Below are 25,601 nucleotides of genomic sequence, written 5' to 3'. Positions count from 1 at the left end.
ATACATAGTATTTGATGTATGTTAAGATGAAGAATACAGGTGAGCTGAGTGCTTGCAATATAGTGGCAAGGACTGAAAGCTCTCAAGGCCTTGCCTTAGTATTTTAAGGGCGGGTTTTGTTTTAGCGCTTTTGGTTTCACTTCAGCAGAGCATTCACTTTTTGTTTAAAGTACTAATGGAAGTTTTGGAATATCCAGGTGGGTACATAAGCATATGCACTGTGTTTAGGCAGTAAGCAACTTCAGGTGGCACATGGCACCTACACTAAACAAACTTCTCTGTGGGCTCTGAGTCATGCTGAAAGCCCTAGAGCAGGTAATTGCTTTTCAGGTTCTTCAGAAAAGAGGAGAATAGCATTTTATTTGGGGTTGTTTATCCGTGGGGTTTTTTTTTCCCTGCCAGGTAAGGTGTAACTGCTATTTGGCAGAAAAACTATTTTAAGAGTTGGGTTGGCTTGCTTACTTGTAGAAAGATTTAACATGCAATGCTTTCCAAAATTGAAGAGGGTGACAAATGTACAAAAAGGGGGTGACAAGATCTTAAATCTCTTCTGCATGTGTATTTGTGTATCTTCAAATAAAGTTGTACCTCTGACTCTCTAGGCTTGCACACTGGCTCGGAGGAATGCTGATGTCTTCCTGAAATACCTGCACAGGAACAGTGTCAACATGCCAGGGATGGTGACACACATCAAAGCACCTGAACAACAAGTGAAAAGTAAGGGGCTTCTTGTTCTCTTTCTTCTCACAAGAATGTGATCATCATGTGCTGTGGTATGTGGGGTGATGGGGTAGTGAAGCCTGCCCAAGTGGAAGGAGTTCTGTCAGGCTTAACAGGAAACAAATTGCTCAAACACTTTGAAGGAGCTGACAGTCTTCAAAGTCTCTGATACTCAAATGAAGGTGCTTGGAATTCTTTTATCTGCTACTTACACCTAATCTTTCTGTTTGAGACTCAAATGTGCTGCTTTTATTGAGACAATGAGGTAGTAAACTTCCACATGATAATGTTTGGTCTGAAGCCAAGTGGGAGCTGATCACTGTAAGCTTATTCAGTGTGTTGGTGCCATACATTCTGCAAGTTCCCTGGGAGTGCCGGAGTGATACTGAGATTATTGCTTGTACCATGCCCTTAGGCCCTTCAGATAGTTTGAATCAGTTGAGGAACTTCATGAAGTATAGGGTAACTTAAGTCATGTTTAAACTAGATTTGTAGACATGTGGCAGCTGAGGTGAAGCTGGAAAGATCTACTATGTAAGGCTTGGCTTTTGCTAAGATTAATAATACGTAGTGCAGCTCTAAGGTGTAATAAGCACTCTAGGGAATGGAGAGAGACCTGTATGGCTCTGAGGGACAAAAGTGCAAAAATCAATTGGGTACTCATAGCTGATGTGTGTGGTAGCAGAACAGAGATCAGAGAGATTCAGAAGTAAATGTGCATTTTACTAATTTAATTGCCAGTCATATTCTGTTCTGTGCATTTTGAAGCTGTGACTGAACGCTCTGGCCATGCTACAGTCTCAGAATCAGAGAAGTCTAAATTTCTAATTAAATGCTGTTTGCACCTACCCAAAGGGGAGTTATGCATGTGATGTAGCCAGACTCAAGAGGAACATGTCAATAAGTCTAGAGGAAAAGTTGCGGCAAGGAAAATTCTGGATGGGAGAAAGTGTTACAGCAAGATGGAGTAGAGCAGGTAGCCCAGAGAGGTAGTAGGATCTGTACCCCATAGAATTTGTAAAACTTAGTTGAACAAGCCCCTGAAAAACTTAGAAGTTAGTTCAATCTCCTCTGCTTTGAAGAGGAGATTGAAACAGATGGCCTCCAGAGGTCACTTCCGCTCTAATTTACTTGATGACTCTATTAGAAAAGGACATGTTCACTGCTTCACTTTAACTACAATGGGAAAACAGTTTGTGCTAAATTTACACAGTAAATTTACTGACAGTACTCAGGTCAAAGTCTGACTGTACTCAAGTTGAAGATCCTCCTGCAGTGAACTTTTTATGTTGGAAAGAGAATAGGGTATTGGCCATACTCTTAAGGAAATGTTTTTCCTCTGTCCCCAAGACATCAACATTTATAGAACTGTAAAAAACAAAATCTCAACACCAGCAGTATCAATGCCAGCAGTATCAATAACTGAACCTGACATTTGCCCTTTAGCTCTTCTCTCAGGAAAAGACAAAGAAAACAGAGCAGAAGCAAGCAGGAAGTTGTAGCTACCACACTTACTGAGTACTTTTTAAAATTCAGTTTTGAAATCTGTATAGGAACCTTTACCTTTCTGAGAAAGGTAAATGTGCTCATATGAGGAAAGAATAAAAAGATCTCTACTAATGTCCTTAAGAATAGTAATTACATGTTGAACCATAATGTTATGCATGTTCTGTGTACATTTAAAATTCTAGATGAGTGATACATGTTTAAAAAGCAACAAAAAACCAGCAAAAATCCCCAAGTAGAAAAAAATTAGCTATTGCTCTAATACTTTTCCCCCCATAAGCCATGCAATATATGCTTCTGAGAATGAAACATGAGTTAAGATAGAACTAGTGGGGACTCCTTCCTGTTAGGTCTCAGTGGTATGGTGGTAGCTGACCAAATGATGTAAAAGTTCACTCTGTTCTTCCTGTTCAAATCTGCATGTCAAAAAAAAAAAAAAAAATCTCCTTTCACCTCTTTTGTAAATAGAGAAAAAAATTGGGTGTTTATTTTGGTGAAAGAGAGGTTACATATGTTCTAATAGAGCATTACACACTCATACTCAGATGTATGCTTGAAAGTGTCAGACAGCAATCAGTATATAGTTTATAAATTAACGCTTTAAAAACTTGAGTAGTCCTAGAGTTTCTGCAGAACTGCTGAACATTTTTCAAAAACCTCGTTCAGTGGCATACTTGATCCTTACTCCCAGATGCAGATTAAGTTATCTAGAAAAGTGATGTCTTAATCTAGGCAAAGTTTAGTTAAGCACATGCTTCATGGGGAACAGGAATTACAGTGGTACTGAACTCTGAGAGGTGTCCTTAAATCCCTGCATACCAGCATATGATAATTTCTTTGATTTGCAGTTAAGAGTACCCACATACTGTCTCATTTAGGAAGGAGTTGTGGCCTGAAACTGTGATATGACAGGTGGGTTGAGTTGGTGACAATTCCTGTAAGCTCAGAAATGAGCGCATCTTCATCTTTGTTTCAGGTGCTAAGTCTGTGTGCATCTCTGCTACCAGTCTCTGCAGTACAGGCTGAGACTGAGCACAGTTCAGGAACTTGTCTAATGGTGCTTTTATTTTCAGATAGGCTGATAGAAGGGACCAGGACACATAGAGACAGCTAAGAGCTCTTTGAGCCTGGAGAATAAGCTGAAAGTTTAGGGAACAATCCTAACAAATGTTGGAATCAAAGTAAATGACAACAACAGGGACTGTAGTTCAGGTGGCTTGAGATATAGAGATGCTTTTCCAAACCTAGTATTAAATATTGATGTTCTATAACTCCCTTAGAGTAGTTTATAGAATATTTTTTCTCCTCTTTGTCAGTCCAAGAAATTGATGGCACTAACACTAACAGTGCCCAGCCAAATATCTCTCACTGCCTTGCCATCTGTATCATGTCCTGACAGAACAAATGCTGTTCCAATTAGCTAAATTCACCTCGCTTGCTCTTTGTCAGAACTACTTTGCTTGCATCACTATCAAGATGTCTCTTTGTATATGGTGTGTCCAGTTGGGTGTGTTGCATTGTATAATGGTAATTGTGTCCCACCCACTTCACCTCCCTACCTCCTGAAATCTGGCATATATTCTGAGCAAGTGTTCTGGAGGTGACATAAGGCAGAAATAAAACTGAGAAAGCAGGGGAGGCTCATAGCAGATCAGCTCATAGCTTGGCTAAGGGACAGATCAGCTGAGGCATATTTGAGGGGAGCCTGACCAGCAGAAAATAAAACCTTGGCCACAGTGACCACATTCCAACGAAAAGCAAGTTCTGGGTGATCTCAGCAGCCTGTGGCAAGTGAGAATATGGTGCTTCTAAGCAGGAGGATGTTGGCAGCGATGCAGACAGGTTTCATAATCCTCAGGGAGGCTGTCACAAGTGGCTGTGTTTGGTCCCAGATCTCTGATGAGGTAGACAAAGATGCATTTCCCTTAGGCTTCCTGTTATTTGAGCTTCTCTGTCAAACTGTTTCTTGGAGCTGTTAGCTTTTGGGATGTAAAGCATGGTAGACCTGCACAGTGGGAGAGCAGAATGCAGAGACCTTAAGACACCTAGACCTGAAAGCCTCCACTTGTAATTATGGATTATGGAAAATAGCCAGCCCTGGGTATAAGTAGAAAAGCAAGTAAAGTGTTGATGTGAAGAATGAGCCTTTTTTGTGGTGTCTTCTGCTTCTGCTGGACCTCTGTTTTGGCTCTATGCAATTCCCACAGAATCACCTGGTGGAGATACTGGGTGTCCCCATTCCCCTCTGCTCAGCCTCCCCTCTTGGTTTGCAGTAGCTACAAAGTCAAGTAGGGCTGCTGCTCTGGAAGCAGCAGTGGGTAAAGTAAGCTTCCCAGGAAACTAGAATTTCTTTGTTTGATGGAAAAACCATAAGTATTAAAGAAGCAGAGTTCTGATAAGGTCTTCTGCATAGTGTAAGCACAAGGTCTTTGTTAGGAAGAATTTAAAATGTTGGACATGTGGGATTTGGATGTGAATTTTCTGATACTCAGGAATAACTAACTGTGGAGTTAATTATTTGATTACCTGGAAGTTCTCTCAAGGTTCAGTGAACATTCATATTTAACAAGTCAGCTTACTCAATTATACACTGTTGGGTTTTTTTTAATAGAGAATTACATACTTAGTAATTGCCTATTTTTATTACTTGGGTTTCTGTACATATAATGTCTGCTTATGCTGCATTTGATCTTGTGGTGACCTGAGGTTGTACATTTGTTCATGTGTATTAAATGGTTAAAATACTTTATAGGAGACTGATACATTAAAACCACTTTTTTTTACTTCAATTAATGTGAGAGTTTAAGCATGTTATGATTACTTGCGCATGCTTGTTCTTTCTGAGGAAACCCCATCAAGAGCCAACTTTATCAGCCTACATTTTCAATCCTGCTATAAGAAGTGGCAGTCCCCTTGTGAAAAATATTTGAGAGAAAAAAAGGTGTCAGCAGTAAGTTTTAATTGCATCTCTAGTTTCTTTAACCAGCATTTCTGTAAGTAATGAGAAAGGAACGCTCTGTTTTTGATGACTATCAGGAAAAAGCCAAGCAAAGACTAACAGAAGGAGTAAGTGTATAGTAAATTCTACGAAGTAAAGTACTTTATTCCCCTGATTTTCATGTGATATTTTGATTTTGGTTGTCATAAGCTCTGTTTTCATTTCTTCAGATATCTTGAATGAACTGTTCCAGAGGGAGAACCGTGTGCTGCATTATTGGACCATGCGTAAAAGACGTCTTGATCAATGCCAACAGTATGTGGTGTTTGAAAGAAGTGCCAAACAGGTGAGGGTTTCATATGAAAATCCTCTTTGGTGTGATCAAGGGTGACATATGCTGTCTTCTCACAGTAACAGATTTGTCATGGACTTCAATATTTCAAACGGCTGAAAGATCAGAAGGATAAAAGTAGAAAGTTGAATTATTTGCCTTCCCTTTAATACAGAACAGCTAAATTTGGTGAGGCAGTGAGTCTGTAACTGTTGTAACTTAAAGGTGATGTTTTGCTTCTGCCAGCTTCATCTGGTACTAGCAAATCTAATTTCTGCAAGCTTGTGTTTGACAAATTGTTATGCTTGTTAACTTTTACACGCACACCTAATTTGTCTGGGGAAATTACAGGCAGCAGCATTTTTCTCAGATGTTGGAGGAAAAATATCTAATTAAGTTGATTGGCAGTTCTAGAAATCTGACAAGTTGGATAACTCATTAAACAATAATAACTGAATTACTTTGGTTTTTCAATTCTTTGTGTGTTTGGTTTCATGGTTTCCTTTGTGATAGATCCACCTCTTGGTATTTTGTTGAGTTTATCAGTCTGGAAAGAACTATTAAGTAACTACCACACACACGCACAAAAAATCTCCTTCACTAATCAAAACAAATGCCTTAAAAATAAGTAGGGGGTTCAAGGCAGAAGTGGTAAATAGATTGATCTGTGATAGTTTTTTACTCCTTTTTTTTTTTTTTTTAACTGGTTATAAGACAAAGAAAGGAAGCTATCTGTGTTCTGCAGAAAAGGACACAACACCCATAGTGTAAAATATAGTCAGATCTACTTTAAAGGACTCAAACCCCAAATTTTTTAGTTCTTTCTGGCAGCTAAGTTAGACAAAAGTTTAAATGCTATTGGTCTGGTTTGCTTTCTTAAAAGAATTCTCAAGTCTGCCTTTCTTGCTTTCACAAAGAAATTAGTGCTAGATGAACCTTGGAGTGAATTTGAAGACTGATACCTCTTTAAAACAACACCACCATCCCTTCCCTGTCCCACCTCCGCCCCCCTCCCCACCCCACTTTTGAATAACCTTAATGTAAACCTCTGACAACCACATTATCTACTTCTTTTTGTATGGAGATTACTAACTAACAGTCAAACCCTGGAGATAAAGATCTGTCAGCATTTTCATTGTAAATCCCATTTTTCAGCAGTCACCAGTTCAGGAATTGAAAAGCAAAGCAAACCAAACCATATATGGGACTCCACACTGATTAGCCAAAAAAATGGAAATGTTGCTCTCTTCATTTAAATGTCTTTTTGGAATTCGGAAGAACCTGTTCTCTGTGCTTTCAGAACTTGATGCCCTTGTGATGGAGAAGATACTGTAGTAGTTTGCAAGGACAATGGTAGATTCTCAAGTCCTTTCAGAGTTAAGGGATTACCTGATCCCTAAACTGATTTCTCCAGTTCTTGCAGTGATACCTCACATGAAATGAAAGCTGATCTAAACTGTAGGAATTAACATCAAGTTCAACTTTCTGTTATACTGTGCCTGTAGAGAGCTGCCAGCAAGGTATGAAAGGGACAACATTTCATTCTCGTGCCAGGGGGATTGGAACTACATGATCTTTAAGGTCTCTTCCAACCCAAACCATTCTATGATTCGGGAAGGGGAAGTTTTTTGTTTATCATTCATTCCAGCATTGTGTAATAAACCCACTAAAAAAAGGCAGAGGTTAAAATCTTAAAAGCAAGAAATATTAAATGTTAGTAATATCAGCAGTAGCTATGCTGCCTGTCTACATCAGTCTTCACTTGCAAAGATGGACATTAGAATGACAAGGGGTGTCATAGAGGTGGCTGGTTAAAATGTTGCTTTTTTGACAGAAGTCCAAGAGTTGGTTTGTTTCCATCAGCGACTTCTTAAAAGTATAGGCCCATCTCAACAGGCTTGCACCTGTACTAGTGTGTGTCTAAGAAAATGGCATCCTGGCATTCACATTCAGTGTTCAATTTTGAAGGCTTTCTACTCATTTCAGGTTGTGCACCAAGATGGAAAAGAGTTTGAAATGGAAGTAAGGGAATCAACCTTGTTTCGTCACACCTTTGATGAATCATTGGTGGAATTATAATACAGACAGTGCCTTTTCTGATTCAGTGTAAGGTCATGTGTTTGAAACATACATATCTACTGTCCACCAAGATAAACCTGTGCCTGTTCTTGGTAATGTGGATAGATAACTTTCATAATTTCAGTTTATCCTTTAAAGGGAAGAGTGAAGACCCACTAGCAGTCTACTACTTTTTCTCCTGGGATATTAAATTTTTGTCTAGTGCTCTGTGTATTTACTGAAGATACAGAAGATACACATGCATTTAGTAATAAGGTGGTTCTAAGCAAGCTGTAGAAAGCTCTTTGAACATCTACTATTGGCTTTGTCAGAAACGAGAAGTTTCTAAGCTGCCGTCCCGCTGCATGCTGCTGTAGGAAGCCTGTATTTAGAGCTGCAGAACAGCTGCCAGTTTGATTTTTACTGTTATGCAGCAGTTGGGAGACGACTCTTGCTTTTTCCGGGAGCCAGAGATTCCTCATGACCACTGAGTTATGCTTAAAAGGGCAACAGGTAATGTGGGTAAAGCATAGATAATTACATGGATCACCTTTTTTCATAACAGTGAGCAAATAAAGTGTCAGGATGTGGAAGGGAAACAATTTTAGTTGGCAGTTCTTGGTTCTTGGGTTTTTTTCTACTTACACATATGTGAATTGGTTTAACTGAGACATGTCACCATTCCTTGTCTGCTGCAGGTTTAATTTTTAGGAGCACAGACCACACTTTGTGAGGCTGGAGTACATGTCAGCAAAAGAGTGAAGTGATAGTTAAATCTTGCATGCTTGGAAAGTTTAGCCTACACACTTCACGGTCTTATGGACACTTTTACAAGTTGGAAAATGTGTATTTCTGAGTTTAGCTGTCCCATGTGGCACTGAAAAAGTGATATTTTTCTTTTTCATCAGCTGGGGAGTATGCTACCAAACTTGTGAACACAGTTAGTTAGAACCTTTCAGTGGTGGACTGCTGTAGTCCTGCAGTAGTGGACTTCCCTGAAGTGTTCAGATTCATATGTAATTTTTAATTCTTTAAGCATTGCTTCATAGACTAAGTGAATTATTTAGGAGTTATGAACTATTTGATATTGTAGAGGTATTAGATGGTTGCCACAAGTGACATAGACTAAAATTCACCTGTGGTCAAGCGGTGTGTGTGAAATACTGATTACAGATGGTTTCTGTTGGCAAAAATATATTGCCTTTTCTCTTACTTTCCTTCATTATTGCTTTATTTAGGCTCTGGAATGGATTCATGACAATGGAGAGTTTTATTTATCCACACATACTTCCACTGGTTCCAGTATCCAGCACACTCAAGAGTTGTTAAAAGAACATGAAGAATTTCAGATCACAGCAAAGGTAAAATAAATAAAAAAATTATCACAAAATTACAGAATACCTAGAGTTGGAAGGAACCTCTGGAGATCAGTTAGTCCAATCCCCCTGCCAAGGAAGGGTGCCCAAGAGCAGGTTACACAAGGCTGTGTCCAGGTGGGTTTTGAATGTCTCTGCAGAGGGAGACTCCACGACCTCCCAGGGCAGCCTGTTCAGGGCTCTGCCACCCTCAGTGCAAAGAAGTTCTTCCTCATGTTAAGATGGAATTTCTTGTGTTTAGTTCATGGCCATTAGTCCTTGTCCTGTCACTGGGCTTCACTGAAGAGTCTGGCACCATCCTCCTAACAGCCACCTTTGAGATGTTTTATATTTTGGTGAGATCCCCTTTCAGTCTTCTCTTCTCTGGACTAAAATGGCCCAGCTCCCTCAGACTCTCCTCATCAGACTGGTGCTCCAGACCCCAAGTCATCTTTGTGTTCCTTTGCTGGACCCTCTCCATTAGCTCCTTGTCTGTCCTGAACTGTGGAGACCAGAATTGAACACAGTACTCCAGATGTGGCCTCATTAGGGTCAAGCAGAGGGTCAGGGATCACCTCCCTTGACCTGCTGGCCACTCTTCCTGGTGTACCCCAGGATACCTTCCTGGCTGCAGGGGCACTGCTGGCTCATGCTCATCCACCAAGACCCCCAGGACCTTCTCCACAGAGCTATTACCTAGTAGATCAGCCCCCAACCTGCGCTGGTACTTGGGGTTATCCCCCCCCAAGTTGCAGGACCCTGCACTTGCCCTTGTGGAACTTCATTAGAATGATTTCTCTGCCCAACTCTCCAGCCTATCACAGTCCCGCTGAGTGGCAGCACAGCCAATCCCCCCAGTTTCATACATCAACAGACTTGCTGAGGGTGCATTCTATTCCTTTGTAGGTTGTTGATAAACAAGTTGAATACAAGTTGAATTACATAAGAAACAAAATAAAATAACTGAATTCCCCCTGCCCATCAAAAAATGAAAAATCTTGATGTGTCCATCACGATCTGCTTACTTGTAATGGCTTTCTCTCTGTATTTCTGCTGAGAATAGAATAAACCAGAAGATAACCAGCAGATAATCATTGTTACTGGAGCTCCATGAGCCCTATGTGCTTCTGCTTTCTCATGACAAAATCGTAGTGAGGTAGCTTAAAAATGTTTTTAATATGTACAAACCTTGCAGGGCCTTTGATTTCCACTTTCATATCTTCATGATTGTGGGTTGCTGAATGTTCATTTAGGATATAAAATACAACTAGCTGTATTATTATTTAGCTTATTATTAATTGGAAGATAGTAGAAAAAAACAAAGCTTTATTTGTTAGGTAACTCATTAAATTAAAGTATTCTGTGATTCTGCTGTAAACCTTTTTGAGTCAGGCAGCACAATGTAATTCTGCATCTCTGGAGGCCTTTACAGAGATGCAGATGTCACTCATGAGGCTTAGCAGTTTTCACATGTGAAAGACAGGCAACCAGTGCGTGACTGAAGTACCTGAGTTTGTAGCCATGTCTGTCTCTCTGTTTTGTTTTGCCACCTGTTCAAGCTGTCATCTGTTTCTCCCTCTGGCTCTCCAACCTTCATAGAGAAATAACAGAGCCCAGGAAAGTAAGCAAGTGTTCATTTGTCTGAAGGATTACCCCAGAAGAGATTTGGAGATGGAGTTGGTCAGGGGACATGTGGGAAGGGAGAAAAGAGAATCCAGAAAGAACAGAGATCACTTCAAACCTGGATTTTCTTCTGTCTGAGCTTTGCTCCAGACTTTGATTTGCTGGATCCCTTCCAGTATGCAGAGCACCCCTGCTCCTCCTTAATTCCTCTGTCAGCCTGCAGATGACGTTGGTGCCCCTTTTGAAAGGATGTTGTTTGTATCACTCCCTTGGCATTTTGCTACCTGTTGGGAGGTAATTCTATACTGAAAAGAAATACTTGGATGAGGGACCATTAGAGAAGAAAAAGAATTAATAAAAGAGGACGAACTTGATTTTGTCAATTAATGTAAGAGTCAAGTTTTTATTGACTATTTTGCTTAACTCCCTGCTAGCAAGGGCCCTGACAGTACCCTTCACTCATGAGAGAGAGAGAGGTGGATGTATAAACTCATCCATTGTGGATGATTTATGATTTACATGAAAGAAGGTGCTTAGTCTTAGGCAGCTTGTCATTTGGGAAAAGCACTAACAGATTTGGTGGTAACTGCTTCTTCTCTTAGTTTCTCTCAAAGAACTCTGTGCCAACAAAGCATAACATAGAAAAGATTTAAAGAATGTAGTCTTAATCCATTAAAGAGTAAAGTATATAGTAAGACTTACTTCCATCTCAGCATTTCAATGGTGTCTAAAGGAGGTAGATTCTTGAGACTGTGGGCCAGGTCCAGTACCAGTGCTTCAGTGGTAGTGGACCAAGTACCCTCTTTGGCACCAAAATGCCTTTGTGTTGATGCAAGAGTACCCATGCTGAAAGGCTTGCCTAGCAGAATTTAATCTCTGGGTGAGATATGAAGCACATTTTTCAAAGAAAAATAAACAGTCTGCTTTCAGTTGTGTAATAATAAAGCCCAAGGAAACCTACATTAATCTTGTGCTGTTTTTATTAGGTAAAAGGTATCTGTATAAAGGAGTTCCGGGAAGAGAGAGGAGGAAGGTAGCTCCTTCAATTCCTTCTCTAATTGCAGTTAGTAGCAGTTTAACAAAATGACCCCCTGCATGACAGATAGAGCTTGTAACTGTTTGATATTTTCCTGTTTTTCATAGCAAACCAAAGAGAGGGTGAAGTTGTTGATACAGCTGGCTGATGGCTTTTGTGAAAAAGGGCATGCTCATGCAACAGAGATTAAAAAATGTGTCACAGCAGTGGATAAGAGGTACAGAGACTTTTCCCTGCGCATGGAGAAATACAGGACCTCTTTAGAGAAAGCTCTGGGTATTTCCTCCGATTCCAATAAATCGGTAAGAGAGATTTGAGTGTGATGACAGACAAACAAGCTTTCCTTGCATTTGATTTAGCTACCGTTTTCTCCTGTCTCCTTCCTTAATCAATTCTTCCTTTCTTTAATAAAGAGCAAAAGCTTGCAGCTGGATATAATCCCAGCCAGTGTCCCTGGGTCAGAGGTGAAACTGCGCGATGCTGCTCATGAGCTTAATGAAGAAAAACGAAAGTCTGCCCGCAGGAAAGAGTAATACATTTATTTATTTTTAATCAATGAGAATGCATAAATCAATCCTGATAATGAAACAACTGTCATGGCTTGTCTGGCAGCTTAGAAATCATATAAATGGTAAAAAGAGAGTGATAGTACTCAGTATCTCCTATTGCCATTTATTCGCGTTTGTTCTCACAGATAATTCTAGCATGACAGAATCTTAAACTTTCAAAACTGTTAGACTTCTTTTAACATGCATTTTTCCTTTTTAGAAATAATGTGAAATAACTGTGTAAGGGGAGGAAGCAAGACAAAAGTTAAATGACTGTAGCAGTGAAAAGTGTTAGAGAAAAAATTCCATCTCCTTCCCCTTTCTTTTTTTCCTGGTTAGTAATGGAGGGATGTTACCTCTTAGGTTTCCTTCATCTGTTGTCTCTCTCTTCACATTTCAGTTCTCAGATTTTTCTTGCTGCAGTGGAAAAGCAAAAGCTGATGAGGAGAGGAGAAAGATGTGTTCTGGTTATTATGCATTCATAGTGATCTAACAGACTGAGATTTGATTGTTCTTTCTGTTGTCACCTAAGGTTCATTATGGCTGAGCTAATTCAGACAGAAAAGGCTTACGTAAGAGACCTCCGGGAATGCATGGATGTGAGTTTTCTTTTTTTCACTAATCTTTGAAGGCAGAATTCAATCCGTTGCTTTCTGTTTCTTTCTGGTTTTAGCAGCTGAGCATGATTGGTTTGGAGTCATAGGGCCAAATTAAGTAATTTTACTTCTGTTAGGAAGAAATTTAGAATTACATCTGATAGCAGCCATTTCAGAATTCACCCTGTATGTTTTGCTTTTGTCGGTACTGAGTTTCAGTATTGGTTCCTTTCCCAATTCAGAATCGTGTGCAGGGCTTTTGTTTTACAGAGAGGAGGGAAAAAGGAGGGGTTTACTTTATTTGCTTTGCTAGCAATAGAGAAGAGCTTGTGCTAATTCTCTTATTATCTGTATCACATGTTCTGCTACTAGCTGACTTTTTGAATAGAAATTCAGTGAGATTCCATGGAAAAGTGCCCAGTAATTGTTATGCTGAAGCAAGTAATGTTCAGTGGTAGCTGTTGCTCAAAGCATGAACTTCTACACTGCAGACATGACCTTCATAAGGAATATCCTGAAGCATTAGAGGTTGTCAAGAACACTATGCATTTTAAATGATGAAGTCTCAGGGACTATGTTAAATTGTTAGTTTTAGAACTTGTATTTCACTGTCAAAATCACAAGGTGTATTTGACACAACGGGCACTGTCACAATTGGAGATGATGCTGCTGTGTGATCTTTGTCTAGTTTCTGTCCAGGAATGCGTATTTACAGATACCTGGCTGCTTCTGTTGGGAGTTTATCATCGTTTTCACACATCTTTTTTGTTCTGGGCAGACATATCTATGGGAAATGACAAGTGGAGTCGAGGAGATCCCACCTGGTATTGTAAACAAAGAACACATTATCTTTGGAAACATGCAGGAAATTTATGAGTTCCACAATAAGTGAGTGACTTATCTTCCATTTCCATACTACTACTAAATCCAAATGATGACCTGAGGGATTTCCTAATGAAAATATTGTGTATATCAATAATGAATGCTTTTCCATTAAAAAAATTTAAAGATTTTCCTCTTGCACTGCTAAATTATTTCAGCTGTTGCTTTTTGCAGACAGGTAGGTACACCATTAGAAACTGTATCTTTCAGTCTCGGTCATCTTTCAGCATTTAAGAAATTATTTGGATACATCAAAATTTTGTCGTAGGTTTGTCAGTTGTTCTGAAGAGATGAAAACCAGTGAACTCAATAGGATACAAACATACCACAAACATTAGGGCTTTGTCATTCTTTCAGAACCCTCATTCCTGATATCCTAGTGCAGCTGTTAATGGGAAAGAGTAGACCTCCCAGCTCTTCCTTGGCTCTTCATAGCTTCTCTGGAGATGCCCCAGCATCATTACATTTACTTGAGCATGGAGCATGAAAGAGACTTGTCAACACCGTTTCTTCTGAATAGAATGGTTCCTAGGGAGATCTGTGTACAGAAGTCTTGCTCTGAATCTTCCTTCTTTGTTACTTCATTGGTTGTGTACACATTTGTATTGGGTTATGATTCTTTGAAGTAATAAAATACACCTAGCATATTCCAGACCCTGGTTTTACAGCTCTTTGTATGCTCTGTGTTGACTTGAGAACCTGAGTATCCAAAAAGTAAGGTTTGTTTTTTTTTTTTAATTGAGATGAAGGCTAAACTTTTCTTGAAACTGAAAACAGTAGGAAACCTTCTTGATGAAGAACAACAGCAATTACTAAATTTTTGTGTATTCTTATGTATTAATATGTATTAACTGCATGTCTGCTGGTTCAATTTCTGATTTTCACATCAGAATTTTTATTGAATTATATTTTATATTAGTACTTTTATTACACATTTTTATCTATTCCAGTTATCTTTATTTCCTTAACTCATGCTTTTGGTATTACAGAAAGTTTTCTAATAGCCTTTGTTCACAGACAATAAATCCAAACAAGTTGCTGTAATGAACATGTTTGATGTGCCTTGTACTATTTATTTCTTTTCTACCCACAGTATATTTCTCAAGGAGTTGGAAAAATATGAACAGTTACCAGAAGATGTTGGACATTGCTTCGTTACTTGGGTAATGAAGTCAGACTTATGTTTAGAAGTAGAAAGGGAGATAGGAGGCATGAAGGGATGAATTCTTGCTCCCAGATCCCTTTTTGATTTGTAAAAGTACCTCTTCCTTCAAATTTAACTAAAAGTTGTGTATCTTTAACTGAGAAAAAACCAACAATTAGGGCACTCCTGTCACATGCCAGTGCTTAGCTGCTCTTGAAGTGTACGCACGTTGCCTAAACCTGTGTGCAGATTTGGTTTGTCTTAGCTTTGAATAACCTACTTTTATATACATTGCTGTTGTTTTCAGTCTTACTTGCCTTGATGTATATTCTTATGCTGCCAGTTTGAGTGGGAATATAATTCTGTACAGCTCAGTTTCTTGATAGGGAAGATAAAATCTCTGATAAAGGTGTAAAACCTTTGAGACAGGAATGATGCTCTCTGATAACCTGTGTAAATTTGCATTTTGTTCTGCAGGCAGACAAGTTCCAGATGTATGTTACCTACTGTAAAAATAAGCCAGATTCTACTCAGCTGATATTAGAACATGCAGGAGCATACTTTGATGTAAGTACATCATGTCCACCTTAAAAGCACACCTTGGCTGTTTGACTCGTGGATTTGCAGTTCTGCTGAGTGCCTAATTTGTTAAGAAAATGCAAGTTTCCTGTTAGTAATGCTGCAATTTATTAAGCTGTCAGCCTAAGAAAATCAGTGCTGTATCTCACATGGTTAACTTCCATTGCTCAGTTGGTGTTACAGTGCTGTCAAATCAGATGTGAAAAGTCGCTGTCACCTATCAGAGAGGTTCAGAACTGGATGCAGGTTCTGGCAACAACAACCGAGACGTGAATCTTCAGCTCACACAAGCACATCCTGCAAGTCTTAGCATTTTGATGTGCTTAGTTTGCATTGTATGTAATAAAGATAGAAATCTTGGTTAGATTTTGGAGCACTTTTAAACTGGAATTGCATGTAGTGGTAATTCAGTTGACTGCTGTTATTTAGAAGGGCTAAACCTCCTTATTCAGTCCCAAGGTTCCTTGGTCTGCACATGTAATATTCTGCATAAAAAGGGGACAAAAATGTAGATGTGTTAGTGGTTTTAGGGAGGAATTTTGGCCATGGTGAATGAGTTTTGGTTGGACATGTATTTACAGATGATTCGAGTGCTCTCTTTCCATTTTTTTCCCCAGCTGAGCCACTAGCTGTGTAATGACACCACAGTTTTTTTTAGAATTGTTTGTACAAGTAGAGGGAAGTAGAGGAAATCCCCGAAGCTCTTGGGGTTAATCTCAAAAGCCTAATCACTAAGGAAATGGGGTTTCTAAACATTGTAAGGCAAAGCCTTTCTGTGAAGCCTCTGTTAAATTTTCAGTGTTTGAAGAAGAGCAGGTAAGTTACAGAAAATCAGGCAGATATGACATTCCCAGAAAAATTTAGTAAATACCATTTTAAAAAATAACACAGGTCTCTGCTAAAACTATTAGAAATAAATTCTTGCCACCACTTCCTTTGATCTGTCTGTTTTACCACTATATACAGAGCTCTCCACCCCCTAATCCACCTAAAGTGTGGAGACCTAATTCAGTGCACAGAGAACTTGAGAGCTTCCACTGATGACACCACTGGTCTATGTGAAAATATCATGTTTATCCCATTTTTGGATTTCTGATACTGTAATCATGGTGGGAGGGCACATAGCTGTGGGCCTTAACTTGCTGTTTGAAACTGCTTGATTAAAATACATTCAGTGCTATGATAAATGGCAGACTCTATCAGGGAAGTTCAGCCCTAATCAGTACCTGAAATCTGTAATCATCCCATCTAGCTATCACATAAGTCTGTTTTCCACCTTTAGCTTCGTGGAGGTCACTGTTTTTAATATTTGTAAGTGGCTGTTTACTTGTCAAGTGCGTGGTAACCTCTTTTCTTCAGTCAGAAACTGTTCCTCGGTGCTCCCTCTGGTGGGGGACGAGGCCATGTGTGGCTGTTGGCACTGAAATAGCAGGGGATGCTGAGAAACCTCCGCCTCAGCCTTTCCTGGTACTCCTGCCTCTTCCCTGGAACACTGGAATGTGAGGCTTTTTCCTCTCTTGGAAGTAGCAAAAGAAGTACAAATCTTAATGTTTTTAAAAAAGGTGTTGCCACACATTCTGTGTCCCTAATTGTTGCTCTGTGTATTTAGGTTTGTTGAAACATTTCACAGGTACTCTTGGAGGTAATAGTCTTCTGTTTGTATTAAGTGAGCAGGCAGATGCACAGCATAATGATTCACTGTGCCTGGAATATCTGGTCATCCTGTTTTTTAGGGATTTTTCCTGCTAAAATAGAATTTGTAGTTAATGTATATTATTGCATATCCCTCAAAACAGTTTATATCTGAATGTTGGTGCTCACAGTCCTCAGGTGTTTGCTTTTTCCACGTAGGAGATACAACAACGACATGGACTGGCCAACTCTATCTCCTCTTACCTTATCAAACCTGTCCAAAGGATAACAAAATACCAGCTTCTTTTAAAGGTCAGTATTAATTCAGAGTTCTTCATCTGATTCTGCTGTTCTTAAGAAGGCAAAGTTCTTGCTGAAATCAGGAGGGTTGTTTTACTCTGCTCTCCAAGACTCCAGCATCCTGGGCAGCCTCAAATACTGCTGCAAAATTTCAACTGAAAATGAAAGAAGGCATAAACAAGCAACTTTTTGTCCCGATTTCTGTAAATCAAAAAAAGATACCTGTCTACTAATGTTTACTTAGAAAATATAATTTGCATTTCCAGGGTAAAAAAGTAATTCATGCCCATATGGATGCATTTTTGTAATGGTTTCTACACCAAATTTTGGCAAGCTGTTAGCTACGTTGATGGTATTAAGTACTGTAAATTAGAAAATAATTTAATATATTTATTTATATATAAAACTATAATATAAAATATCTATGAGACATATAAATATACATGAATATATATGTGTATCGGTAAATATATACACATAGTGGTGGTACTTGTAGAGCTGTTGCACAAAGAGTTGTTATTTGTAATGTTGCCTGAAAATGTCAAGTAAATAGTAGCTGTTAAAATAAGCACAACTTTTGGAACCCTGTAGTTAGAGCTTTCACTCAGTGGACAAATGTCTTCTCAAGTGAGCAGCAGTGTTCTTGGACTGTGCTGGTTCTCTGTTAGGTGGCAATGCTTGTTTTGTTATAGCAGCCTACCAAAGCACTGTAACTGATCTGTGTCTCCTCTTTTTACTTGAGAACAGCCATGCATGATTGCTTTTGAAATTTCTGAAAAACATTAGAGGCTATTTCAGGTCAGGTGGGTGGTAACAAATCTGTCCTTTTTGACTGAAACTTATTATCTGTTTTCCACTTGCAAAGAGTTGCAACTTAAGTTATAATTACAGAAATACTCTAGGCTGTGCTGTTTCAGAAATTCAGAGGTATTAATTCCAACAATTATTATTATTATTTTTAATATTAATATGCCTTAGCCTGCTACATTATGGAAGTGGTGGGATAGATTGGTTTCACCAGTGTTTGCAGAGCCACATGTCTTTGCTGCATAGCAAAATGGATGCGTCTGGTGGTTGCTGGGTTTCTGGGTTGCCTTTCCTTTCTTTTTCTGTAAGAAGAGAGATGTAAAGCGTGGTAGGATTAAGACCCTAAATGATGGACGAATGATTGATGAAACATTTTACAGTTCTGAAAGCTTCGCTTCTTTGCCTGAATGGTATTGAAGCTGCTCCTCTTCTGTGCCTCTCAGAGATAATTTAGTTACTCTCACTGTTCTGTGGAGTTGTCATGCAAAATTTAGGTGTGATTGTGTAGTGTTTTGCCGTGAAGGTGGTATTGGCAGTTAAATAAAAATAATGTAATGATAATAATAGTAGAAGTCACATGGCTTTCCCTTTAAAAAGGGGAAAAGGAATTTAACCTGAGGGAATGAATTAAGCGGGTCTTCTGAATAACAGAAGGAACATAATATGCCCTTTTGGTTACGTAACCTACATTTTATCTTGATACTGTTCAAATGCTTAAAGGCTGTGAGGAAATTTGAATATCAGCTCAGGTGCTGTTATGTTAAATCTGTGGGATGTTGAATGAGCAGAGAACTGTATGCCCTAAATTCTACTACAACACCTCAGCATGTTCAATTCTCAAACTTCTGTCCATTAATTAATGGTTGTTTGTATTGAAAAGTTGTGTCTGTAGGTTGCTTTTAACTGTAAACACTATAGAATAGAGTAATTCATGGAATACTTAGAATAAAACGATGTAAATTCTCTTTATCAGCAGTTGTACAGAGCAGGTGTTTGGTGCAGTGGAGCAATGACTGACATGGGAGGCAAGAGGGGTCCCTTTGTGCTGCCCTGCTTTCCACAGTCTTCATGAATTGGCAGCTGCATTTTTCTGGGCCTTGATGTGGCACAGCGTCTGATAACTGTGTCTGTGCTTATCAAAAAAAGTTTTGTTCTTAACATAACTTTTGAAGATTTCTTATTAAGCAGATAATCCTGTTTAAATTAGAAGTGGTTAACTGATAGCTTGGGCTGCTTCTTGAAGAACTCATCAGGCTAGAAACAAAGTATGCTGTCATGTCACTGGTAGCGTAAGAAGTTCAAAAAGATTTTAAATGTCAAAAATGATTTTTGGTTTGTTAGAAGTACTCTTCGCTTGTCTGTCATATTAGTGTAGAGATAAGTGATAGAGAGTCCTCTTGTCTGCTTGTCTTTTGCAGGAGCTGCTCACATGCTGTGAAGAAGGTAAAGGTGAGATTAAGGATGGCCTGGAGGTGATGCTTAGTGTGCCAAAGCGAGCCAATGATGCCATGCACCTCAGCATGCTGGAAGGTAGGATTCAAGCTGCCTTTCCAATTTCATTGTGTGCTGCAGATTAACTTTGTTTTGTGAACACGTTCTTTTCTCTGCGTTTGTATTTTTCATACCATTTTGGTAGGGCTATATAAGATGTAAACTTATTTAGGAAAATTAATTGTTACAGACAGCTAGTACAGTTTTGTTAATTTTTTTAACTGTTATTTCACCTTGATCTGTAGCTGTGCCACTGCAGATTTGAAAAACATGTAGGCTAATGAAGTAGTCCACTACTCACCCAAAATGCAATAGGTAATTGGTCAGATATGCTGGCTTTGGCTACGTTTTCCAACCAGTATCCTTAGCTTCTTTGTATGAGACACATAAGTGTGTCACATTGGTGATTTTGCTGATTTATGTATCAAATAATTGTCTCCCGGAAGTTTGTCTTTTTCACATCTGTTTGTTGCCTGTTCTATAACAGACTTCTGGTTGAAATGAAATTTATCTTCTGGCAGTAAAATGTCAGCATAAGCCAATTTAGCCCAAGCCTAAGCCAGTATAATCATGTTCATGGCAGACAGTGGAGGTTGGATGTAATGCATCTATGTGCTTAGAACAACTTTCTGCCAAAATCTGTTTTGCAATTGGCACGTTATCATGTTTTAATGGTGCAATCATACATTTAGTAATAAAAGTGTTTTTCTTGGGCATTTAAATTTTTTTGAGAGAAAAGCAGGGCCCTCTTACCCTACAGTTGCTGAATAAATACTTTTAAGTGCTTCTAGTCAATATGCCTTTTCTTCCCCTCTGCCTTCTGGTAGTAGCATGCAGCTTGTTGTGGAATTTCCAGTGTTGTGCTAGTTACTGTAAAATTTGCCTCGGTTTGACATGTGATCCTTGATCATGTGAATGCTCCAAATCACCTCTGTTCCTTGATTTCAAACAATAGGGATGTTGGTCAGTTTACAGGATCAGTTCCAAATGCTTGTTCAGGAGGTGGTCTTAGTGTAAAAGCTGACCAGCTTTGGTAATAATCTTTTAACACTGGGAATGTGACTCTGGAGAATATCCTAATCTTTTACATAAGTTGGTTTTACAGCAAATCGTGTGTGTATTGTTGAGTCATCCCATGTTGGACAAATATAGTGAGTGAGCACACTTCCTCTTTATGTCTCTGGAGAATTTTGATGGAACTTGCCTCTGATCCGCTCCATACTCTGTTGCCCTGTTTAGAACATGAGAGCTGGCAAGCAGTTATCTATTTAAAACACATTTTGATACCACTCAGGAGAGTATGGTAGACAATTTTTGTTATCCTTCAACTCAAAGCTGTGTATTAAACTGGGATAACATGGTACCACTAAAATGGAAGTAAAAGTGTTGGTATTCTCAATCTTCATCTTTTTTTCATTATGTCTCAATATAAGTGATCCAGCTGGTAATTACTTTATTGTGGATTGATTCTGGCATGACCAATGGCAGGCTGATCATATGCCAACAGCTCCAAGCTGCCATGATTTTTCATCCCCAGTTGGAACACATTTCTGTGCTCATTGCCTACATGGTAGAGGTGTACATCCAGAAAAGGTGGCACTTGGGAGCTTGCCTCTCTCAGAAGAACCTGATGTGCTCTGTGTCCTTGCAAGTTGCTTACTTTCTACAGTGGCAGAATGCTCATAAAAGAAATCATTTTCATCACAGAAGAGGTTACCAGAAGCTGACAAAGATAGATCCATCATTTGTTGGTAAAATACTGCCAGAGGAGCTGATTAAGTTCTTAACAGTTGGATGTCTAAATTTAGAATTAGATTTGAGCTGCAGTTATGTGTAGTATATTGCAGTGTTAAAATCAAGTCTTGTTTTTAGTATTGTTTTCTTGGAATCCCATCTTTTGGAAGTTGTATTGGGGAAAAAAATCATACAGTTTAATGAACAAAAGCTGTGCTTTTTATGTTCCTTGTATTACCAACTTTTCATGGTTAATCTTTCCTTTCACTCTGTTCTTAGGCTTTGATGAAAATATAGAATCTCAGGGAGAGCTCATCCTTCAAGAATCCTTCCAAGTGTGGGACCCAAAAACACTAATTCGAAAGGGAAGAGAGAGGCACCTTTTCCTTTTTGAGATGTCCCTGGTTTTCAGTAAAGAAGTAAAGGACTCGAGCGGAAGGAGCAAATACATTTACAAGAGCAAACTGTTTGTAAGTATGGGAGAACAACTGATCATATTTACAAAACTGGCTAGATTAGGCTTCAGCTAAGCTCAGGTGATTTAAGCATGCCTGAAGAACTTGAACAACTCTTACAGAGCACTGAAAGAACAGCCTTGGAATGTATAGACTTAATCTTGCAACTTTGGTGCTTTGTCTTGTTTTTTTGAGGTGAAAGGATAGGCTCAAAGCATCTACTGAAGGGTACATGTCAGTCTTGGTGTGTCAGGTCAAATGAAAATCGTTATTGGGCTGGACTGGTTTTGACTTAATTGTGTGCTGATTGCTGATTCTTTAATGCTTATTTGTATAAAGCAGAAGGATGGAAGGAGTTGATAAGCTGCCTTTGTCTGTCTTGTTTACAATTGCTGTTGTAGTAATAGTCACACTAAGGATTCGTTTTAGTGGATATTGTACACATACTGATTGGGGAAGGCAAGAACTTTGTTTTGGAAAAGTTCATTCCAGAATGTTTGCTGAGACCAGTAGTCCTACAATAAAATTCTCTAAATAGAATTACAGTACTTATAGTCTACTGTAAGATGGATGAAAGGATGAAAAGGTGGAAATGTTTGTCTTCCCATCTAAAAAAAAAAAAAAAAAGAAAGAAAAAAACCCCTAAAACCTCCACTCTTGCTTTCCTTATCTGTAGCATGTATGCTTTACAAAATGTGACTCTGGAATTCACATCCTTACCTTCCTGTCCTGTTGTATGACTTGGGTGAGAGCAGTACTCACACTCCATAAACTAAGGTAGCCAAGTGGCAAGACAGTCTCCCATGGCTTGCTCTGCATCGCTCGAGGGCAAGATTAGCATTTACACCAAATAGGTCAGAGCAAGCACTTGAAATTACTTTCCTTCTCAGAATCACTCTCTAGAAATCATTATTCTTGTATTGATCCTTTTGGGATATATGACTAAGTCTAGAATGGTGTAAATATTGAGTCTTTTCTCCATGCTTCTGCTGCTTTTCCTTCATTCATTCCTTCTTCCCACTTCTGTGTCGAAACCGGTAAAACAGGTTGGTTAAAAAAAAACCTTATTTTTTTCCATATCTTTCTTTGCATATTCTGTCACCTCATTTCCAACACTTGCTTTCCTTCCCGATACAAAATAGCTAGCAGGTAACACAGCTGCAGCAGTTTGTTGATCACACCCTTCTTTGGTGCTCTCAAGAACCCAAACCACAGAAAAATACTGGTATACTGGAGAATATCAATAGCTGCCAAGGGATTATGTGGGAGAGGGGATAGAACTGAAAAATCAGTCCTGTAAACTTGACATGTCAGTTCCTCTGGCAGGAATTCAGTAATAGCCTTATGTCCTAGAGAAGCTGATGGAAATCTTGAAGACTCTCACTGTACCTGATTTTTAAAACACAAGGATTCTTTTTGTTGTCATATTCTGTCTGGCAAAATATCCTGTAGTGCAGTGTACTACTATAGCAGCTCTTATAATTTGATCTTTAGAAAAGGCATGTGTTGAAACCATGCATGTTGATTTGAGCTAAAGATCTTTTTTGTATGCTCTCCTGTGACTTAGCTCTGGAAGGTGGCTCTACAAAAATGAGGTCCTTCTCTTTGCTTCGGGCCTGATGACCATCAGGATTTCCCCAACACAGGATACTCAATGGCATGATATATGTAGGTGGCAGAATGTGTTAATGAACTCTTTGGCAAGAGATTGTGTCCAAAAGCAAATGCCTAAGGAGGGCTGTGGGAACAAGGCAAGCAGGTGTTACTTTGACAGCACACTCTCCCAGTCATCGGTAACTGGTGTTTGGGAGCTTCCTCACCTCAGTGTGGTTTCCATGCATCCAGTAACCCACAATGATCTCTGTCCTGTGAGCCTGTCCTGGAGCCCCATGCAGACTTGCAGCATTGCCAGTGTCCTTTGCAGAGAGCCATGTTGCTCAGCTGCTTATTGGGCACAGGCAGTTGTGTGGAAGGGTGGATGTGTTGGGTTGGGGTTATTTTAGTAGGAAAAAAAACCAAAAAAGCTTTCACCCACCAAAACCAAAAAAACCCAAGTTGGCATCCAAGTGAGACAAGAAAAAAAATACCTTTACTCAGGTACTGGGTATCCAGCATCTCTTGTGTTGAACTGTATATGGGCTAATGATGATGTGTATGAGGGGAAAAATTCAGCTTCTAATCATGTGAGAATACTTAGCAGCTGTTGGGGAGTGAGAGTTCTTTTAGTTTGAGCTGTATTTCTTAGTTTGTAATTTTTTTTGGAGCAGAGCCTGTATGAATTGTTTAAAGTGGAAGCCAATTCACATGAGTGAGATGTTGCTCCAGTCAGAAAGTGAAAACATTTTGGATGATAATTAGCTATTAAGGTCTGACATTAGAACATTCCCAAAGACTGATTGTTCGTGTATCACAAAATTCTCCAGTGAAACTGCATTTCTGAATTATTTCATCTGTTTCAGAGGGAAGGAAACACACTAGGAAAGGCTCATTTGACAGAAAAGAGACCAGAGTTTTAGAAGATATCAAGAGAATTCTTAAGCATATCTTATCTGAGAGAAAGCATAAAAATCAGTAAACAGTGAGTGTTCTCCAATGGAAATGAACAAGGAGAGAAGCCAAAACTTACTTTCTGCCAAGCATCTTCTTTAGAGTTATAAAGCTTTTACTGTCAAGTCCAAAAACTAAAATAAGCATTTTGGTATTCAGATTATAAGTGTTACTGTTTATTGTCACTTTATAGAAAAGACTGTTAAGCTTGCAGTTCTTCCTTTTTTGAAGAGACCTCACCACTGCCACCAGAATAAAGGATTCTTTCTAGCATATGAGTTAGCCTTAAGCTTCTGAAAATCTCTTTAAATAGCAGTGCTCAATTTCTTAGAATATTAGCATGCCTTTGTGGCTTCTGAGAAAAAATGCCATATGGGCCTAACAAATTTTTCTTCATTCCAGACTTCTGAACTGGGTGTCACAGAACATGTAGAAGGAGATCCCTGCAAGTTTGCTCTATGGGTTGGAAGGACACCAACTTCAGACAACAAAATTGTTCTCAAGGTAATTTTAGCAGATGTGCTTTTAGTCTGTAGCAAGTCTTCTAGTTGTTGTTGATCTTTGTTGGGAAAGCAACAAGTGATTTCCTGCTTTGACAGGGACAGCTGCTGACAGATAATTTTCTTTGTGTGCAGAGGTGGTGGCATATATATATATCTAACTCATGTGGCCTGAGAGCAGAGAGGAATCTTTGTAGCCTACTGACTGATTAAACAAACCTGCTTTCACTAATCATAGTAGGGAGAGGGTTGATCCATGGATTTCTATAAGCTTGAAGACTTCAGCCATTAGCTGACAGGGCAACTGGTGCCACAAGGAAATGGTGATGTCAGTGTTACCTTTCACACTCAAGTTGTCACTGCTTGTTGGCGATGCTGTTTTTTGTGACCCGTATTTTTATGCAGAAAACAAACACTGCAAAAGATTTTTATGTCTTTCTGTGTGCTACAAGGTTTTCTGAAGCTACTTGCCTTTGGATAAAAGTGCATGCAATGCCTATAAGTTTTGTGTCTGGGCAAGTTACAGGTGTCACTAGTGCTCTTTGGCTTGCTAGGAGAATGGCTAAATCAATTTTTCCTGTCGTTATGGTATGTAACCTGGGACTCTTTCTCAACTGAAAATCCATTTTTGTAATGCCATAAGCAGCTAATGGGTGATTTGGCATATCTTGAGGAGCTGTGTTGAGCTGAAACAAAGTTCATCTTCCCATTTATAGGTTAATACACTTACTATTAAACTTGTTTGTGGTTTCACATATACTCATAGTGAGCACTCGGTAATGTCACTTAAAAATGGCCTCTCCAATTTACATGTCAATA

General features: G+C 39.1%; 1 protein-coding gene across 4 annotated transcripts in view; it reads left to right on the top strand.

Moving 5' to 3' along the window:
* TRIO (trio Rho guanine nucleotide exchange factor) overlaps positions 1 to 25,601 on the top strand; it is a 248,797-nt gene that overhangs the window by 143,603 nt on the left and 79,593 nt on the right. For all 4 annotated transcript variants that reach the window (XM_042048799.1, XM_042048802.1, XM_042048801.1 and 1 more), the window contains exons 19-31: positions 603 to 717; positions 5,395 to 5,510; positions 8,792 to 8,914; positions 11,675 to 11,869; positions 11,981 to 12,096; positions 12,648 to 12,714; positions 13,490 to 13,599; positions 14,687 to 14,756; positions 15,215 to 15,304; positions 17,168 to 17,260; positions 19,474 to 19,585; positions 21,560 to 21,750; positions 24,685 to 24,786. In XM_042048799.1, coding sequence (XP_041904733.1) covers positions 603 to 717; positions 5,395 to 5,510; positions 8,792 to 8,914; positions 11,675 to 11,869; positions 11,981 to 12,096; positions 12,648 to 12,714; positions 13,490 to 13,599; positions 14,687 to 14,756; positions 15,215 to 15,304; positions 17,168 to 17,260; positions 19,474 to 19,585; positions 21,560 to 21,750; positions 24,685 to 24,786 — 1,500 coding nt within the window. The remainder of the gene's footprint in view (positions 1 to 602; positions 718 to 5,394; positions 5,511 to 8,791; positions 8,915 to 11,674; positions 11,870 to 11,980; positions 12,097 to 12,647; positions 12,715 to 13,489; positions 13,600 to 14,686; positions 14,757 to 15,214; positions 15,305 to 17,167; positions 17,261 to 19,473; positions 19,586 to 21,559; positions 21,751 to 24,684; positions 24,787 to 25,601) is intronic.

Source organism: Corvus kubaryi, unplaced genomic scaffold (assembly GCF_017639235.1).
Source record: "Corvus kubaryi isolate FWS band 111438036 unplaced genomic scaffold, C.kubaryi_AGA036_p1.0 68, whole genome shotgun sequence".
In the NCBI taxonomy this organism is placed as follows: domain Eukaryota; kingdom Metazoa; phylum Chordata; class Aves; order Passeriformes; family Corvidae; genus Corvus; species Corvus kubaryi.
Note: the sequence above shows the minus strand (reverse complement) of the source record. Positions and strands in the feature narration are given on the sequence as shown.